Below are 21,222 nucleotides of genomic sequence, written 5' to 3' on the forward strand. Positions count from 1 at the left end.
TTAAAAGCTGCAGAATAAGCATGCAGCTATGTGACTAATTGGTTCGATTAACTTAAAAGCTTGAGTTTTTACCGTAGATAGAATATGCACTTTGTTTTCGAATTTAGAGTTTGAGGCAATGGTGGGTAGTTTGAAACAAACACTTTCAGTTGTGACACAAAAGTTGTTGGTACATTTTACGTATAAAGCAAAAATCTTTCATAAAAAATGACCAAAATAGAGCAAGGATACGGGTTTCGGCAATTTATGGGCGCACTTGCTGCAGTGATGTATTTCTTGATAATCACAATCGTATTTTCATGTTGCTGGATCCTGACTATTGGTTTACTTGTGAGTATTTATTTATTTATTATTAAATGTTTTTTAAGTAAGCTATTTTAGCTTTATGGCAACTTCTTTTGGAGGATATTGATGCTTCTCTATATTTTTTATATTCACATATCAAGCGCAAAATTCATTTTGAACATCAAAGGAAATGGGTAAGTGAATTATATTTTTAATTATTGAATTTATTTTATCCAGTTATTTGAATGAACTGTAAGCCGTCTCAAGTCCTAACATGAAATATTAAAACAAGTGGCAGTTGTTTCCCTTAAATAAGTGAAGTAATATTATCTCTTAAAATTTTCTAGTAAAATTAATAAAGTCTAATTACTACTGTTAAATTATTGTAAAAATTCGTCTTTCATATTAATTATATTAATTTTTTCTTTAAACATATGGCAACCCACCTAATTTTTGTTTCATTTCTAAGCCTTCTCACACTTTAATTTGTTACCCATAACTTAATAATTCGTTGTTCTTATCAGTTTAATTCATGAAAAATAAACACAAGTGGCAAATTTTTCCCTTTAATAAGGAAACTTATATATTCGCAAGTTAAATTGATATACGGGATTTTCGTATATATTTTAATTAAAAGTAGAAAGTATTGCATTCATTATATACAATCACACTCAATAAGATACACTGTTGTTATAAAAAAATATTCTTTAGGAATTTCATTAAGATTTCTTACATATTGACCGATAGTTGCGGTATAAAGTCAATCATAAGTTCAAAATATTTTTATTTGGTATATGGGGGCTAAGAGATGTATTCACCCTATTTTACCTATTTTTGGCATAAGGGAATGAAAATACTCTCCCCGAATTTCAATAATAGAGCTCACAGATTGACCGACATGATCGTTCAAAAATCAGCCAAAAGCACCTTGGAAAGTTATAGTAATTATCGTTTAATAGTGCTTTGGGGGTGTGGCAGTCCGAATCCGCCCATTTGCAATACCAACCTCCCGTGGGTGCCAAGGAACATATGTAGCAAGTTTCATTAAGATAACTTAACTTTTACTCTAGTTATCGCTTGCACGGACAGATAGACAGATGGACGGACGGACGGACGGTCAACTCGTCTCGTCACACTGATCATTTATAACATATATATGTATATGTATGTACATATATCTCCATATCTACATATTTCGATTAGTTTTAGTTAATACAAACATCCGTTAGGTGAACAAAACTATATAGGCAACATGTTGCAAGAGTATAAATATTACTCTTAAATTATTGTAAAAATTCGATTTTAATATCAATTTCATATAAAATTAATTCAACAAGTGGCAACCCTACAAACTTGTTTGAGACTGTAAGTCCTCTTAAAATTATTTCATTATATATTCACACTGTAATATTCTGTTTTTCTTACAAATCTTACAGAATGACAAGTTAAACTGATGGCAACTCTCCTAAAAAATTACGAACCCTATTAAACTTCTTGAATTTGAAACTTGTTTTGTAATAATTTGTTTTTCATAACAACTGTATCGCATTAAACTAGTTTAAATATGTGGCAACCCTTCTCCCACATTGTTTTAACAAACAGTTTTTTTGTTACCTTTTCAGTGTATTCTGTGTCCTTATTTTTAAACTCAAAATTTCAAAGATTTGAGCCTTTAAAAATTTCACACGGGTGGCAGCTATCTACATAACTTTTTGGTTTTCAACTATTTGAATGTTGTACCAAGCAATGCAAAAAGTTATACCAATTAGTTTAGTCCCCACGGAATCAATAATGAAATGATGCGAGACTCTTTGAATCGAGAGAGAGTTGTCAAAACCCACATTTTTTATAACATTTGCCAATCATGCCACTGTCGAACGAAAATGGATTGGGTATTATAAAGAAAACTTGGGGGTATTTTGCATTTCGATATTATTTTTAGGTGCTCCGTCCCTGAGTAGGCCTATATAACGCATATACATCCCTATATACTTTTATTTATATTATAAAATTTTAAAAAAATCATATAACATAAAAAATAGCATATAAATAAAAAAATTATAACAAAGAAACAATACAAGTCATAATAAAAGATCGTGGTTTTATAATGAACGTTTTAAATTAAATTTAGTTGCACGTTATTCAAAAGTATTTGTGCCGTTCCTTGAAATTTCTTTTCGCACTGCTTTTGTTAGCTATTTTTAGCGGGTTTATTTCTGGTATCCCGCCTTTTTTTACATCAGCTGTTCGAAATTCCCTGATTTTAATAATCAGGGAAAGAGAATAACAGAAAAATCAGCGAAAATGAGAGAGTCTCGCATCATGTCATCCTTGACGGAATCGCTCTATATATAATATACAAGTATATGCATATACCATACTAATGTGACGGAAGTTTGTTGCGTTACAGATTTCGTTACGACCGCATAGATTTTTTACCGTACTTAAATGAATAATAAATTCTTTATTTCTTAAAGCTTCAGATTCTTTCGCAGTAATTGGCTTTGGAAACAACTACGCCGTTATTTTCCAATCGAATTGGTGAAAACTGTAGATTTACCCGCTAACCGCCATTATGTATTCGCGAATTTTCCGCACGGTGTTATTACGTAAGTTTTCATAATCAGTATAAACTTCCTTTTTAATTTCATTAATTAATTTATTTATTTACTTTTATGATTAGTTATGGCTGCACCATTAACATTACATATGACATTGACAATTGGCTAGCACTATTTCCCGGTATTCGACCGAGGCAGACGATTTTAAATGCCACATTTTTGACGCCATTCTTACATGAATATTTACGCCTTTCCGGTTTTATTTCGGTATCGGAAAACTCACTGATGCATTATTTGACCAGCCGCTGGCAGGGTGATGGTTTTACGTCTAACGGTGTTTTCATTATTGTTGGCGGCGCACAGGAGGCTTTAGACTCTCGTCCTGGCCAATATGAAGTGACATTTTTGAGACGTAAAGGATTTGTTCGGGTGGCTATAAAAAGTGGGTAAGTATGTTAGAAGAGAAGTTATAAATATAATTAATACATATAACCTGGTCTTTTTATTCGACAATTGTAGGTCTAGTACAAAGAAATTCATTATTATTCCAATAGATGGCTTAAGTATTTTTTCGAAATAGTATAAGATTTCGAAATAAAAAAAACTTTTCCGATAGTTTTGTGATTGCTTGACTCAGTATATTGTCCAGGTACCGTGATTTAGTCGATTTCCTTCCGATAATTTTGATCTCAACGATGTAGAACGTTCTGGAAGGCTAATTGTCAAAAATATTATGGAAATCGTCGTATCGGGATTTATTGTAAGCACTGTTTTGATTGCCCAAGAGATAAACATTGCACAAAACACCGTTTGGTACCATTTAAATACTGCTGGATGTAAAAAGAAGCTCAATGTATGGGTGCCACAAGAGTTAACCTAAAAAAACCTCATGGACCAAATTTCTATCTGCGAGTCGCTGATGAATCGCAATAAAATCGATCAAGTCTAAGTGGGTCACTTATGACAAGCGGAAACATTCGTGGCCGAATCATCATGAGCTGGCGCAAACGGTGTCCATGCCAGGCCTAAGAGTTGAAAAGATTTTGCTTTATGTTTGGAGGTATTGACAGGGAATAATCTACTATGTGCTATAAAATTCTTAATTTGGGTCTGTACTGTCAACAATTGGTCTATTCAGATGAAGCAATAGACCAAAAGTGGCCAGTTTTGGTTAATACAATAGAAAAGGAATGTGTTCCCTCAGGACAACCCTAGGCCTCACACATCGATACTGAATCATCAGAAACTCTGGAAGCTTGGTTTGGAGGTTCTTCTGCATTCGGCTTTCAGTGCGGTCCTGACACCAAGAGATCAGGAAATCTCTAAATAGAACTTCAGACGATCAATCATTAATTCTGAAAATCTGCTAGCTTCCAGACTCCTTTTCATAAAACTTTACTGCTTTACTGCTGTCCATTTTCGAAATAGCCCTGTAGGAATCATTAGTTGTTAATTTATGCTGTGAGCAGAGAGTTTTCGAAATGGTCCTGATAATGCGAAAAAGCTGGTAAAGTAAGTTGTAATACCCGTTTGGTAAAGAGAAAAACCTCGGATAAATCCAAGTAAAAATTGGTAGAGTTGGACTTGATTATATAAATACAGAATATATAAAATTTGTTTGCAGTTTGCTATTAATTAGTATTTTTTTTATGATTTTCTGCTTACCGAGGACCTTTCGACGATGTATAAAAGTTATGTATGTATATAAGTAGAACTCCTTTCTATCACCTTTAGCGCTGCTATCGTTCCATGTTTCACCTTCGGTGAGGTGGACAGCTTCGAGCGTTGGGATGGTAAATGGGCCTTGCATTGGCAATTGATAATAAAATATTTACTTGGCATATCGATATTACTAGTAAAGGGGCGTGGTGGCTTTCCGATACCATTCAAGCGTCGTATTGTACAAGTGGGTGAGTAGTGCTGCATGTAATGGCTATATTATTCAATAATCTTTGAGCTATTTTTATAAACTTACAGTTGGCAAACCAATCGAAGTGCAACAAAATGATAACCCCCAACCGGAATATGTGGATGAAATTCATCAAAAAGTCATTGAAAGTGTAAAAGATTTATTTGAGACGCACAAAATTAATTACATTGAAAATTATGAAAATGTTAAACTTGTAATTAAGTAATGTGGCTAATTGTAATGATTACTTAACGCCGCAATTGAGTAATTTTATGGCGTCTTCGAATGTTCGCGTGCCTTTTGAGAAAATAAAAAAAATCTGTAGTTGTTTCTCGGGATATCTTCGAATTCTAAATGAACTTTCTAACTCAGACTTCAAATATTTCAACTTTATCATAATTATAAATATTTTTGTTGATATTTTTGGTAAAATTTCGGGTACTTTTTAAGCTTGCCACGCTCTTCTTTAGCTCGCCACGCTGATTTATTTCGGAGTCTCGTTTCTTCTCTCAAATATTAATTGTAGAAAATTGAATATAACCCTACTTAAAGAAGTGAACCTGTGTTGGGTAATCCTTTTCAATATCTGAATAATTGTAAATTTAGAGACTCAACTAGAGTTTTTCAAACTATGCGTTGGTTATGGAATCTGTTTGTACATATGTATGTATATGTATTTTATATCCTGCCACAATTTAAGTCAACAACCGAGATTTAAATATTCAATTACTTTGACATGTTCCAAGGCTCCTTAATTATTAATCGTTGTAGCTGTAATTTAGCTATTAAACATGTTTGTATATATGCATGTACATTAAGGTGAGTAAAATTTTTTTTTCGCTTCGTACTCTGAAAAGTTGGTTGTTAGACACCTTTAAGAAAGACTTTCTAAGTATGAGCTCCTAATTGTAACGGGAACGTCCTCCGCCAAACGGGCGAACTATGTTTTCTAATTATTATATAGAAAAATTCGTATCTAGCTTCCAACTACTAGAAAAAATATCTCGCTTCATAGCGAATTTGTAGCAAATTGAATGCTCTATAAAATGGTCTCTAACGGTTTTTTCGTAAACCTAACCGTTTAAAAGATATTAACGGTTTAAGTTTGACTATTTTAAGGCAAATTTGTCTTTTTCTTTTGAATTTTGAAAGTCAATGCAAAAACATGAATTTTACTTTAATCACTTACTTACTTTGATTTGACGATGAACATCGCGACCATTTCGACAGACCAGCGCAGAACATTTCCTACAAGACTTTGAGCTTCGCAGTTTAAAATTAGCAAGATATGAATTTTTCTATATAATAATAAGAAAAAAATTGAAAATCCTTAGGTGGAGGACCTTCCCGTTACAATTAAGAGCTCATACTTGGAGAGCCTTTCTTAGAGGTGTCTATCAACTAATTTTTTAGAGTACCAAGCCAAAAAAAAACATTCATTTTATTTATCCACCTTAATGTACATGTGTATATACATATGTGTTTGCTTAGCAGCAATAAGAATTATCTCACATGTCTGTAATTAAGTGGAAAAGAGTCATGGTGCAAAATTCTTATTGAAAACTTGAAAAACATGTTTTAAAAGCAAATGCATTGCAACTGTGTAATTACAATATTGAATGCTTGCGGGTTATTAACTTTATTTGAACTGGGTAATGGAGAGGTCATTACAAAATTATAGTTTGGTGAACGCTGGCATGGCGCCCCAAATCCAATTACATTTGGTTGCTGCTTTCTCTGCTCGGTCATGGAGTTATCAACAACTAAGTTGAAACTTTAAAAAGTCAAACGGATGAAATATTTGAAAAAAAAATTGCATAACACAGGGGAAGGTTGTGACAATTTTTCCGGCAATTCTTGCCGTTGGTACCAGGAGCTTAAAAATTATCACAAACAACCTTTACAATTTGGCGAAAGAGCTATTTTCCAGATATTGTTCGGAACTGGTAAAATCTGTAGTTTTTTTTTAACAGAAATTCATGGTGAAATACATTGGAAATTAAAGATAAAATTTCAAAAATTAAAGGAAAAATAATTTATGGGCGATCTGAGGCCGGGAAGAGGAAGAGGAGGGGCGTGGTTGGTTTTTTAAGAGTTAAAAAAGGTTTGACTCGATTTCCGGCAAAACTATAGTTCTATAGAAAAAAATTATAAAGCAAAGTTGTAAGTAATAAAAAGATCTATAACTTTTGTATTAAAACTTTTTTCACATAACCTCAAAGCCGTTTGAAAAATTCAAATATCCAAATTTTTATTTTTTTATTTCTATCTTGTACAAAAAAAAGTTTCTTTCCCGCTGTAGCGATTCTACGGAATTAGTATCAAGCTCTGCTCTGTCAAGCGTTGAATCTTCAACATAAAAAAAAACAAAATCGAACAATAACTCTTACTCGTTCGAAAGGATTCGGAACAACTTGGATTCTGATTAGAATTTTTATGAGTACATAATATATTAATATATAATATTTGTCTAGGTTTATTAAATGATCAATATTATATACATCCAATGCTTATCGGTACAAATCATATACATACTTGTATGTATATGTATAACTGAATCTGAAAAGGTAACTGGCCAACTGTTTGCCTCCATACAACTTGATTTTCATCGATCAGTTTGTATGGCAGCGTATGCTATAGTGGTCCGATATTGGCGGTTCCAACAAATGAACAGGTTATTGGTAGAAAGGGACGTGTAAAAAATTTCAGATCGATGTCTAAAAAGCTAGTTCATGTGCCATATATACAGACAAACTGCTCAAATATATATTATACACTTTAAAGGGTCTCCGAAATTTCTTTCTGGCTGTTACAAATTTCGTGGCATACATAATATACCCTGTACTGGGTATAACTAACCAACGCCTTGATACAAAATTTGTAAAATGTGTATAAAGGGTAGTTTTTCAAGTTCTTGACTTTTTATTTAAAAAAAAAAAACAAAAAAATCTTGGCTTTGGAATTTTGTAATTTTAAGGAATTTTGTGTTCGAATTGAATTTAAGGCATATGACCATCATGATCTCGACGGACAAATGACATGCACATTTCTTGATTGTAATAGTTTCACGCCCAGTTGATACCATTAAGAACTTAGACGAGTAGCATTGGCATGTGGAATAAAAAATTAGTTATAATTTGCGGTAAATTCAGTTAAAAAAATAGTTGAACCAATAATGCCTTTGGTTTGCAAATCAAGCTGTAGTGTAAGATATATAAGTCTCTTTTAAGTATACTGAACATAAATTTCCAAACACATATGTTTACTTTGACAGCTGGGTTCCCAGTTTTCCTCTAGCGAATTCCAAAACTCTTAAAAAGACACCCATTATATAGTAAGTTCCAAATTCAGAAACGTCTGGTATTTTAGAGAATACGATCGTTGGAAATAGTCATTTCATTCAGACTTAAAAGTGGTTAAGCGTACAAATGGGCATGATAATAACTTATTTACTGAAATATACGTAGTTTTGGGTACAAAGTAGAACTCTTGACGAGCTATTTAGATTTTCAAACGTAGATAATGAATCATTTGTTTAAATTTTGAGGCCGATAAGGGAATTCATAGTCCAAATAGTACATGTATACATACAAATATTTGTACTCACATGTATACTTAAAATTTGAAACGGTAAATAATAGCAAGACGCGTGTACACATAAATACATATAGTAGTACATATAGTAATCCCAGGTACACTATTTTCGACCCCTAATTTCGACGGTTGCTTTCTCAAACTGCCCAAACACTTCATAACTGTTATAAGAGATTGCAAACAATCAACAATGATAGTATAGTTTCAGAGAAATAAGCGAAGAAAACATTGAATTAAGTGTGTGTTGTTGTAATAATAAAATAAATTAAGAATAAAGGCCAAAGTGTGGAAAAAATGCCTCGCTAAGTTACACGCACATGCATTTCGATCGCTTTATCAGCTGTCAAGCAAGCGGCAGCGAGCGAGTTGCCAAGCGGTGACGCGATGTACACGTCACTCACGGTCATAGTGATCAGCTATGACACATACGCACGCACACATACTTGAAAATTGCAAACAATAATATTACAAACAAATACAACAATGACAAAGCAATATAAAGCCAATGGAAGCGTCAGAGAATACATTACAAACGCAGAAACCATACATATAGACACCTTACTTTATTTAATATGTAAGCACAAATAGTGCATACATACATACATTTAGAAAAATATGTAAATTTATGAGAATTCGCGCTTTAAATGCAATTGTTTTGAACAGAAGCCTCACATCGATGTAAATTCGTTCACGCTGTGCTGGCGTTGGAGATGTACGTTTGTTTTCGGGAAGCGTGACTAACGGTTGTTTTAACAATTTTGATCAAATTACTATGGTTGTCATATCAATGTTCAGACTACATAGACCCGATCGTTATGGAAATGGAAGCGGCACCAACTGTAATTTTGATCATTAAAAGAAAAGCTAATAAAAAATGATGCTTATACATTTATGCTTACATAAATTTCTTCTCTAACAAGTTTTAACCTTGATTTGACCTTGACCTTAACGGTATTTCTAGCAAGAATTGAAGATACCGTATGAGCATAAAGTTTTTCTTCAAATCTTTTACTAACATGGTTCGACCTTGATATGACCTTGACATTTTTTTTTTAATAGGAATCCATTTTTTTTGCGATTCAACATCAATACGAACTACTAAAACTGTGTGAAAGCAAAAAAGCTGAAGTGATTTCATCATTCATTATACTCTGCATAAGTTATATTAAGTTTGCCACGAAGTTTGTAACACCCAGAAGGAAGCGTCGGAGACCCTATAAAATATATATATAAATGATCAGCATGACGAGCTGAGTCGATTTAGCTATGTCCGTCTGTCTGTTCATCCGCCCATTCGTCTGTATATAAGCGAACTTGTCCCTCAGTTTTTGAGATGTCGATCTGAAATTTAGCACACGCCCTTCCCTTCTAAAGAAGCTGCTCATTTGTCGGAACCGCTATTCGATATCGGAGCAGTATAGCATATAGCTGCCATACAAACTGAACGATTGGAATTAAGTCCTTATATGAAAACTTTTTTATTTGACATGGATTTTTGTCCAAAGCAACGGTGCAATCACTGAAGACATTGTTCAGAGCGGGCAACTTTAGCATATAGCCATACAAACTGACAGATCAAAATCAAGTTTTTGTAAGGAATATTTTGTATTTTCGAAGTGTATTATAGCTTCGGTGCAGTTCAAGTTAACGTTTTTCTTGTTTTCTTTTCAGTATATTTAGATGGTTTTGGATCCAGTGTATTGCTTTTCGAAACGAATTGTAATGGATATTCAACTCAGGTAGTGACTTTTACGACTTATATATTATATATAAATGTATATGATTTTCTTCATCACTATCATTCCGACGAGTTACATACATATATATTTTTATTGGACCGGAGGTTTTAACCTTGCATTGAACTTTTATTTGTTTTTTTTTACTCTCCAGAAAGATAAATTTTGAAATATTTTTTTGGTTTATTTTTCAATTTAATGATGAAATCGCATCAACTCCAAAATTTTTTTGAAGAAATTGAGAAGGAGGTTTTTGAATAATTTTCTTGGAGTTGATATTTTTCTAACACAGATACAGGATTTACTTCCAATTGGTCAGCCACTAGGTATATACTGTTATAGCTTAAATATTATGGGATGCCTTTCGTTTTTATTTTGTTCTACAACTTTATTCATATATAAAAAAATATTTTATTTAAATCGTTTACTTATTTTTATAAAAATTTTATGTGAAAATATTTTTTTTTAAACGTAAAAACACAATTACTATAAATTTGAATAACAGGGATATCGCACCGAACTCGACTATTCGACACATCGCTAACAACTACTCGTTATTTGCAGCGTTGAATCAAATATTCATTCGATAGCATTACAAGTTGTTAGTCGTTGCAAATCGCCGCTGGTTACGAGTGTCAGTTTAGAACGTTTGAATTTTATTTTATGTATTTTACGACATTGCTTACATACATACATCAATTTGTTTGCGGTTGTATAAAAATAATTGTGTGAATGATATAAAAAGTAATAAAAGTTTGAATAAGAAACAGTAGAAAAAGAAACAAAAAAAATATAAAAATATGAAAATATTAAAAAAGCAGTAAAAATAAAAAGAAAAGAAAATAACATTTAAAAGAAAAATATACGGATATTCATTTTACTATAAAGTGATTTTAAAATATTGCTTTATATTTTTACCGTTAATGTCGTTGGAAAAGATTGAAATTACGATAATATTTCGGTAAAAGTTTATTTTAAGTTCAGTTTTAATATAAACAAATGTTTATAAAATGTTCTAAAATAAAGATATTGATATAGTGCTACAAATCATCGAGCGATAAATCGTAAAGTTACATACATATGTAGGCGTACATATACTTGTATATGTATATGTGTATGTCACAATATACCACCAAAATTTGTGTCAAAAAGTGCGCGTTTGATTTTCAATGAGCAAAAAAAAAATTTTCCAAACAAAAATAAATTAAACTTTTGATCCAGTAAAATCGTTAATTAAAACATGTGTTGTTGTTTTAACAATTGACAACGCATGTCAAGTGTAAACAATGATTGTGCATACATACATATTTACATATACTCGTATTTATATGTACATATATATTTGCATTGTAGGTGTTCCATAAAATTACTCTGTGCTTAAACACTTAATTAGCATTTATATAATTTAGCTTAGTAACCTTCAAATAAGTATTTACTTTTAATTTCAAGCAAAATAAAAGTAAAAAATCGAAAAACCACTATGATTGATTCTTAGGAGCAAATTGTTTTAAGAAAATGCTACAGACAGCTAATTGAAATCCGAAGATACCCTATAGGGAAAAATACTAGTCTGAAACTACTTTACGACTAGTAAGAAACTATTTTGCAACTAGTACGCACGACAAGTTCAACTGACTTTTTCCATAAAATAAATTCGTATTTTCCACATATCGATGCCAGATATCAATTGTCAGATTTTAGGTAGAAATAGATGAGTTTTATACCTGTTCAAAAGAAATAGTACTCATTTGAGCTTCTTCGTGCGCTTATGGAAAAAATGCTGTATTGCCGTCTTAGCTATACTCTCTTTCTGTGCCAGCTCTACATAAAATTGCTATAAGTCGGAGACTTCTTCTTTTCTTGAGCTGTCGTTTTAAAACTGATGCGCGTGTATATAATATATCAAGAAAGCAAAAATATTACAATGAAAACTAAAGCACATATAATATACTTATGTAATAATTGATTCGTCATACATTTCTAAACCGATAATAGCATTTGTTTTCAAGTCGTTAAACGTCTACAAATGCATCAATCCATATGCACATAGTTATTGCATATTGTATACACATACTTTTATGACGCAGTGGTAATGAAGGAATTAACAATTTTTATTTGAATTTTAAAATAGTTTCACATACATATTTACAGTTAAGAAATACTTGTTTATTTCAAAGATATCAGCTTATCTTAAATAAATAGTAAACAGTGTTGCTTGGCTATATGTTCTTACAAGGGCTTTTGTGAAACAATGACACATATTCACGTAGAGTATTTTAATGAATTGCATTTTATAGTTTCTTATCTTTCTACAAGCACCATTAGAACTTTTTCAAGTTGATTCAATTTGTGGAAAACACGATAAAGTAGTTCAAAGAAATTAAGTATCGCTCGGGCAGTCTCATGGACTCCTTTAGAATACTCTAAAATCTCTGCTGATAATGTGGAACCTTATTCAACGAAAAAAAAAATTAAAATCGGTTCACAGCTAAAACTTTCGTAAAACGCAAAAAAAAACATATGAAGTACCTATTGAGCAGGTCGAATTTAGCGAACTTATCGGAATGCTAGATAAAAAAAAATGTGAATCAGCAGCCGCACAATGTATAAGTACAACATTCATGCGATATAATTTTGAACTGCTGTGTGGCTTTACAGCAAGATTATTAGATGCAAAAGAGAGAACTCTTTTGTATATCACATCACTGCTCCGATTTGAATTTATTTGATTCCATTCATAATCAGAAGATAGTATAGTAACTTGTCGAATAAACTAGTATGATATGTAAACTTTGTAGGTACATTTTAGAGGATATAGTGTCTTTGGAATAATACTGATACAGAAAAATTTTAAATATACTCTTTTGTGCTATACCAAACCCTTAACCTATATGCTTGATATTTTATCATTAAGTCAAAATTAATGCTAGAGGATAATGTCTCATACTAACTTTCGTCTTAAACGTGAATTAAAGGCAACATATACATATAAGTAATAAAAATGATTTCTAGCTTTTTTGTTCAAAGTCTTTACTTCTTTACTTCTTTAATTCTTTGTTCATAATTTTATTAATTTTAGAAAGAAAAAACTTTCACAGATATACGTTTTTTGAGCAATGTCTCTTTGTGTTTATCGATCTGCCTTTTTAGTTCAAAGTCCTTTCAAAAGTCTTTTTGGCAATCCACGAATAAACATTTGTAAATCTCATTGTTAGATATAATATATACAAATAGTTCTTATATATGTAAAATAAATAATATTTTAAACCCCTCACTAAATTGACTTTCGCTATATTTAGATTTCTCTGGACATAATAGCATTTTGAATGAAAATTGTACGAGGAAAGTTTGATAAGTGCGTTAGTTTTTGAAAATTAAATACTTATCCTGGTGCTTGTCATAGAGCTTCTTCAACCTTCGGACTATACATTTTAGCTGGTGATTTAGTTTAATGAATCAGATCGAGCAATCTTTAAGCTGATTCCATCTATGCATCCATGATAGAAACACACTAGTTTCATTTATATAACATACAAGTAATATAGAGCACTGTTATGTCTTCATCACCTTGGTTCGTTCTCCAACTAAGATCAAAACGATGAAATAAATTTAACAAACGTTCAGAATCGATTTAAAACTTGTCGCGTGAATATAGCCGATTGGAAGTAATTACAATCATTACGAAAAATCCCCAGATAAGCCAATTAAATTTGCTGCTTATAAGTTCCGTACATTTTAAACAGAATCAGACCTATTTGCTATATATTCACTTAGAAGAGTCCATTGCCATGAGTCTTAACATACTTGGTCTCTGCCAGCGTACTCATATTTTGATTACTTTTAAGGCGTTGCATAGGTTTTCTCAAGCAACAAACGGACTATTTCCAATAATTTTTATTTCATATAAATAATGAAATAATTTATTCAGACTTTTTATTATTCCAAAGACACTACATATGTACATATTTTACAAAGATTATGTGAAATTTTCAAAGCAAAATATTCAAAACTCGGCCACTACGACGTCATTTTCGCCATACCCTCGCAAAAAAGGTGCCTTCGCGTTGAGAACAGAACTTCTTACAGGATCATATGAAGTAAATAGAAAAAAATACGTGTTTTAATTAAGAACATAAACTAGGTTTTGAACGAAATACAAAAGGGAAAATTTTATTTACAAAAAAAAAGGAAATTTTGGTGAAAATTTCGATGTTTTTTTTTTGTTTAAATATGAATTATTGTATTTGATTAAATGAAAATTCCATCGCTGAAGACCTTGTAAATTCTATATGAAAGAGCTGTGTAAAATTTTCCAAATTGTGGCTGTATCCCCAAGGCTATTGCTCGGATCAAGTTGAGCATTTAGGACAATATTCTAGAGATGTTATAGAATTAAATAAGACAATAAACAAAATAGATTTTTTGAAGCCGTGGTTGAAGTTCGTCCAATACAAATTCGAGTGATTAGGCGCAGTTCCGATTAGTTAGTTGAGTTGTCTATTACATCAGCTGCCTTACTCTTAGATGACGATCTCATTTAGTCTCGATATGCTCACAATAGTTCTCAGCATAGCACATCTTATGAAACAAAATTGATGGTGTTTGGTCGGTTTTAAACCATCTACAACTATTAACTATATGTAGTTAGTCCAATCAGAGATGGTAGTTGACAACAACAGAGTTAAAACGCAACAATTCAAAATCTTCACCGAATTATCAAACTGCCTACGTATTCCTTCGTCTATTGTGACAAATATGTGCGTACGCTTAGCCAGTGGTTAATAAATCAAAAAATTTTGATTACTTAGTTCGAATTATTCTATGATGCTTATCAGTAGAACATGTACATTATGTCTTCAGTATTCAGTATCGAAGCGTATGTCTAATTGACGCGTCGTTGAACGAGGACAAGTATTTCTTTGCCAGTTTTGCTAGTCGAAAAAATTAGTTTGATAAGGTGAATTGTACGCTCGTTTTATTTTGCTCTATTATTTATTATTTTATTATTTCTTACACCCTTCGTTACTATGTGTAGATACCCATTCTCCTAAGCGGTGCTAAGAAAGTGTTCGGTCACCTCAGTTGTGACTGAGACGTTGTGTGAAGTTGAACGTTTCGATTGGATCGTGAAGTGAAAAGTGTTCAATATAAATCTGAATACATAAATCCGTGAAACATTAAACTTATAGTGATAAAAAAACAAAAACAATGAAAATAGAGTGGGCGCCGGTGCATGTGCCACCAAAGCGACGACTGCAGACTCTTGCTGCAGGTCTCTACGTGCTGATATTTATGGTTGTGCCGATCATATCAGTACTTATCATTACATCGTTGTTGGTGAGTTTGACTTTTATTTTATCGAAGTGTATTTTTATTGCAATGCTGACAAGTTTGTTTCGAAAGGTGTAAAATTTTAAATTTCACGATCCGCATACAATTCTATATTCGTTTTTTTTGGTGCGAACTAACTCTTTCAATATGTGTTGACCTGATTATTCTTAGCAGCTCTTGAATGATATCAATTACGGTCATATGTGTTTAAAAATGGTGCAAGAAGAGAATAAAGTCCAAATCACAAAATTATATTTTTTAACAACCAAACCTTCGATAGCCAATGCATTTAATGGTATTAATCTAAGAAGATTTTGTTGTTGTTCATTGTTTGTTTGTTGTTTCTCAAAGCCTTAAAATACCACTGCAGATCTCTTCTTATCCCTCTTCATCAAAACAGATAATCGATAACTTGTTGCCATTTAGAAGAATATTTTATAATCACACTTTTATAGAAACCCTCGTCCCTATTTCCCGAAAAAACTGGGACAGTCGATTTTCACAAGCTTTTATCGCCATAAAAAAGTACAGATAGTACTTGTAATCACTTGATGTAAGGTCCGTATTATAAGGTGGATGCATACGAACCTCTCAACCCAGCTGCCTTCATTAACGATGTATGCGGTTTGACGTTGTCTTGATGGAACACAATTGCTCTCTCACTGGCCATAGCTGTTCGTTTCTGGACGAACGCTTCCTTCAGATGGTCCACATGGTGATAGCATAGTTTCGAATTAAGAGATTGAACAGATTATTCACTCACCATTCTTTAAATCATAAAACAAAACATTCCTTGTGTGAACACCGTTTGCTCTGTCTAGCCGCGATTCGACCACTACCGTCATCATAGGTCGTCATACATCATCAATAACCATTCACTACGAAAATTGATCGTTTCTGTCTACCGCCTTATAAAAATGGATCTAAACAATATTTTGTACAATGTTTAGCTCCTGGAAACAGTGCTTATATGACGATTGGACTCGACGATTTCCATTATTTTACTAATATTTTTGACAATTGGCCATCCAGAGCGCTCTGTACCGTTGACATTTCCTATTCAAACTTTCTGCCACCTGGCTTGCTTTCCCACTTTTATTGAAGTACTCGCATAACAGTAAAATATGAGTACTTTTTCTTTGCTGGTGTTCAGTTTTGACGGGTGCTCAAACAATATTGAGTCAAGTGATCACGAAATCCTCTTAGAGGTATTTTGTAGTACGAAATCTTGAAATCTTATCTTTCTAGCGCATATATTGGATTTATTTTAACTAGACCTTTATAAACTTATCAGACCCCGAATGGCTTTTACTCTGGATACGAAATTGTTTCGACGTAATTGAAGCCTTTTGCTAAGAAACTTTAAAAGTTTTTGTCAGTTAAAATATAAATAAAATTATTTTTGGTTTAGAATCCTTTCTGACGGGTTGAAGAGCGACCGGTACATTTAAGAGTATAACGTCAGAGTTCTCGTAAGGTGTTATTGAACTCAACAAAAAGATTTACTTAATATTTAATAAACCATTTCGGCGATCCTAAGATATACCCACATAAAATTTGAAAATGCCTTTCAAGACCAGAGGACTTTTCTATAAGGAAAAAGTTCAAGAAAATGTTTCAGGAATTGTGCGGAAATGTAAGGGGTAAGCCATTTGATAAGAGAAATTTCTGGATTTTGCCTTACTTTTGTCAAACAAGTTTTGGTTTCTGTATCTATCTATATATCTACATATATATTTAATTTTTAATACATTATATTCATAATTTATCTACATTTTGTCGTTTTGATTTTATGTAATTTATTTTTGTTTTGCTTTACATAATTTCAGTATTATGGTAATCTATTTTGGAGGCTTTTGACTCTGGCATACTTGACTTATGTTTACTTCGATCATACGAGGAATTTCAGTGATATTAATGGCAATGGGTATGTGACTACTTCAGTTTATCCGAACACAATATAATTATGTGTGTTGTTTTTTATTAACAAGAAGCTTAAAAGCCTTTTGGCCCTTAAAGCTTTTATTAAGCTCCACAGAATCTCTAATAATTTTAATTACGTTTATTGCAGCTTTATGATATTTCGTAGTAATTGTATATGGAGTAACTTTCGTGATTACTTTCCCATTGAATTGATAAAAACCGCCGATTTGAGCGCCGATCGCAATTACATTTTGGCCAGCTTTCCACATGGAATAATAGGGTAAGTGCGTGTTGTTGTGTAAATTGCTCACATTTTATTTTAATTTCGGTTTTATTTTTACATACACGAATTAGCACCGGCATCACCTGCAATATGAGCAGGGATATAAAACAATGGTTGAAACTATTTCCGGGCATACGTCCCAAAATCGGTACTCTAGATATGCATTTTTACACACCCATTTTCCGCGAAGCTCTACGTTACTGGGGTATGGTCTCGGTCTCTAAGGAATCATTGATGCATTATCTATCAGCCTCGAATCATCCGAAACATGCCGTCAATCTTGATGGTTTCACTTCGAATGCTGTCGCGATTTTGGTGGGTGGCGCTCAAGAGGCTTTGGACTCACATCCGGGACGTTATATAATTACGCTAAAAAGGCGCAAAGGTTTTGTCAAATTGGCCATACGCACAGGGTGAGTTTTTGGAGATAGTGTGTTATAAATCAAACAATTGACTGTATTTTTATTGTAATTTGTCGCTGTTGTTTTTGTTACGGCGCAATCGCCGGTGATAAGCATGATTATAAAGCACTAAAAGATTGTTTTATTTTTGATATATTATAAAACTATAAAGTGTATGAGGCACGTAGACACAAACGGACAATTCATTTTGTAACTTTATATATGTCCAAGACGGTTTATTTTTTTATAATCGGAGGATCCAGAGGAGGAGTTCACAAATATCGATATGCTACAATAATATTACAGAACTTTAATGAACGGTTCGTCCAACACATTTTACACTATCTGGCGGCATTAATAATACATTCGAGATAAGAAATCGATATTGTACGATCAAAAAGTGACTGCTTGGGCCAATTTTTTCATTAGGCATAGCGAAATATTAATTGGAAGTCGACATTGCGACATTATGTCTGGCTGAAAATGTGTGAACAAGTTTTTAATTATTACTGTTTACAAGATGACGGACCATAAAACACTGCGAATCAACAGAAAATCTCCCGACGTCCGATATTCAAAAGGGGTGACATTGACTGGTCAAGGTTTGATACTTCTTTACTGATTTTTAGGGGGTTATTCCGGTTTCGCAACTTTCGTTTTACTATCCCAGTATTGCATATTGTTAAAAACTCGTGGTTTGTCTAAGACTTCAAACTACGTTTGATAATTTTTCCCTTGAACGCTTGAACTACAATGGTCGATTTTTTTTCATTAAGCTCCAAAGCAATTCATTTTGAATAAATTATATACAAATACAACCGAGTAATTTTGAAAGAACTTGGCAGTTCTGTAGTCTCTTGTCTCCTGGCTCGAGAGGAGCATAAGGAACAAGAAGTTTGCAATGAGAACCTTTCTCGAAATCGAGAGGGCATTCAACAACGTTTTGCTGGAAGCGGTCATTAGAGCTTTGCATTGGTTTGTGGTTGAATCGCGAAAAAATCGTCGGCTGCTTTTATAAGTATTTGAAGTGCACTACGGACCATACCAACTATGAGACTGTAATGGGTGTAAATGCTGTCTTCAGACTCAGAGAATCTAGGTATTTGGATGACAGCGAGCCTGGGTCTCTCACATTTTGATATCATTCTAAAATACTTGGACTACCTTCGGGGCAGGGATGGGAGGGAAGGACTCGCTGGAGGAGAGGGGTGGTGAATTTGTTTACGGATGGATCAAAGTCGGTTTGTCGGGAACTCTCCAATAGCTCCAGTTGTAGGCTTCCTGATGACTGCAGCTTCTTCAAACAGAGGTGACTGCCATGTATGTAGCTGTATACCTACTCCGATAGGGTAGTCAGATTTCTTATCTGTAGCATCGATTTATTTTATGATTAGAGTGGTTTGAGTACCTGGTCACAGCGGTATTGTAAGAATGATGAGCTTGTTAGGACAGGTACTTCAGTCTCAATAACTATAAAATGGGAACGGGTAGGAGCTGGGTTGGCATCTTGTGGTTCACTACTGCACTGTTGGGCCTCAGCCAAATCAACAAGCGCTGGTCGACTACCAGCAGTTGTGCAGTCGCCAGATCCTTCTGGCACAGGATAAATCGTAAGAGGTCGAGGGAACTCTTTGCTCTCAGCAAGATCTATCTTTCAATGATTGTAGGAGTTCTAGTGGACACTGTCCAGCATCGGCATTCATACAATAAGATTGAGTATTTTACCGGATGCCAGCTGCATCAGCTGTTAGGAAGAAGATGAAAGGGGTTGTACGGTTGTACCGATGTAATAAAATTGTAATTTATAATTGACTTTTACTACCGTCCCTGATATTAGATGACTAAACGATTGAAATGTTTCGACAAGAAGTTCGAATGGCTATGATGTCTTTTGTTAGTTCTTGGACAATTTAGCGATGTCTAAAATGCATAGCGAATGCTCCATAAGAATTTCAACCCTTTCATATATTATAATACAATAACGGGATCGCGAGTTTATGGACCAAGGCTAAAAACTTTAACCAAATAATTCTGCTGCATAATTTATCTTAATGACTTCTTAGTCTTTTTCCATTTTAATTAATATATTTTGATAAAAACTGATTTTATGGAGCTTTAAAGCTCTATTAGTTTATGATTGAAATGTTTTTATATTAAATAGAATAATAAAACTTTTGCCTTATTTCCGATTTCCCCCTTTCATTAGCTCACCTATTGTACCGACATTCTCCTTCGGCGAAGTGGAGATATTTGACCAAGTCAATAATCCACCCAACTCATTTTTGCGACGCTTTCAAACTTTAACCAAGAGACTAACCGGTATCTCGCCTTTGATTGTTTTGGGGCGTGGTTTCTTCCAGTATACCTTTGGATTTCTGCCGCAGCGCAAGCATATCGTGCAAGTTGGTAAGTTAACCTTCAATAAACAATAACATTCATAACTGTAAAGTAATTTTGAACAATTCTTACAGTTGGCAAGCCCATTGAGGTCGAAAAGAACGACATTCCCGACCCCGAGTATGTGGACAAAATTCACAAGCAAGTCATTGACCAGCTGACGGAGATGTTTGAGAAATACAAAGAAAAATATATAGAAAATGGCAAAAATGTCAATTTAGTGATTACATAACGTATGAGCTCTTTATTGCAGCACATATGTTTGCTTGTGTGTGTATTGTTATTTAATTTTGTAAATAAGTATTAGCAGATAACGTGTGTGAGCACTAATTTGTTAAATTAGAAAAAAAAAATCTGTATACATACTCGTATGTATATATGAATGTATATAAGTACTACAAGTATGTATATAAAATATACATGAATTTCAAAGTTTTTTTACCTAAAAGATTTTATTTGTGTGGTTTTCTTTCTTTCATCGCCAAGATTTGCTAACTGGCTGAGCAAAATTTAGGATCGAAAAAAATTATTAAGTAGAATTGGCTCCTATTTTCGTTCTCGTTGACCTTATAGGGAAACTTAAATTTGTAAGCTTTCTATCAATATCTATTTTCACATATTTTTTAATATTTACAGTGATACTATGGTTGCTTTTTAAATTTCTGAATTAGAGAACAAAAACAAATATTAATCATCGACATTTTTTTAAAAAAATATTCTCCAGTAAGATCTATACAGTTTTGCATGGGTTAGAAGAACCTTTCGTCGAAGCACTTTTGCCACTCTGATGAGGTATAAATAC

General features: G+C 33.0%; 1 protein-coding gene across 1 annotated transcript; it reads left to right on the top strand.

The window, feature by feature from the left end:
• Window positions 1-192: 192 nt before the first annotated feature.
• On the top strand, window positions 193-20,875 carry LOC106618882 (uncharacterized). Its single transcript, XM_070108481.1, has 12 exons — window positions 193-330; window positions 382-479; window positions 2,763-2,894; window positions 2,969-3,292; window positions 4,581-4,756; window positions 4,824-4,977; window positions 15,269-15,422; window positions 17,246-17,343; window positions 17,488-17,619; window positions 17,694-18,035; window positions 20,230-20,429; window positions 20,495-20,875. Exons 1-12 carry the CDS (start codon window positions 208-210, stop codon window positions 20,650-20,652), a joined length of 2,091 nt encoding a protein of 696 aa, XP_069964582.1. The 5' UTR covers window positions 193-207; the 3' UTR covers window positions 20,653-20,875.
• The last annotated feature ends 347 nt before the right edge of the window (window positions 20,876-21,222 follow it).

Source organism: Bactrocera oleae, chromosome 4, assembly GCF_042242935.1.
Source record: "Bactrocera oleae isolate idBacOlea1 chromosome 4, idBacOlea1, whole genome shotgun sequence".
Lineage (NCBI taxonomy): Eukaryota > Metazoa > Arthropoda > Insecta > Diptera > Tephritidae > Bactrocera > Bactrocera oleae.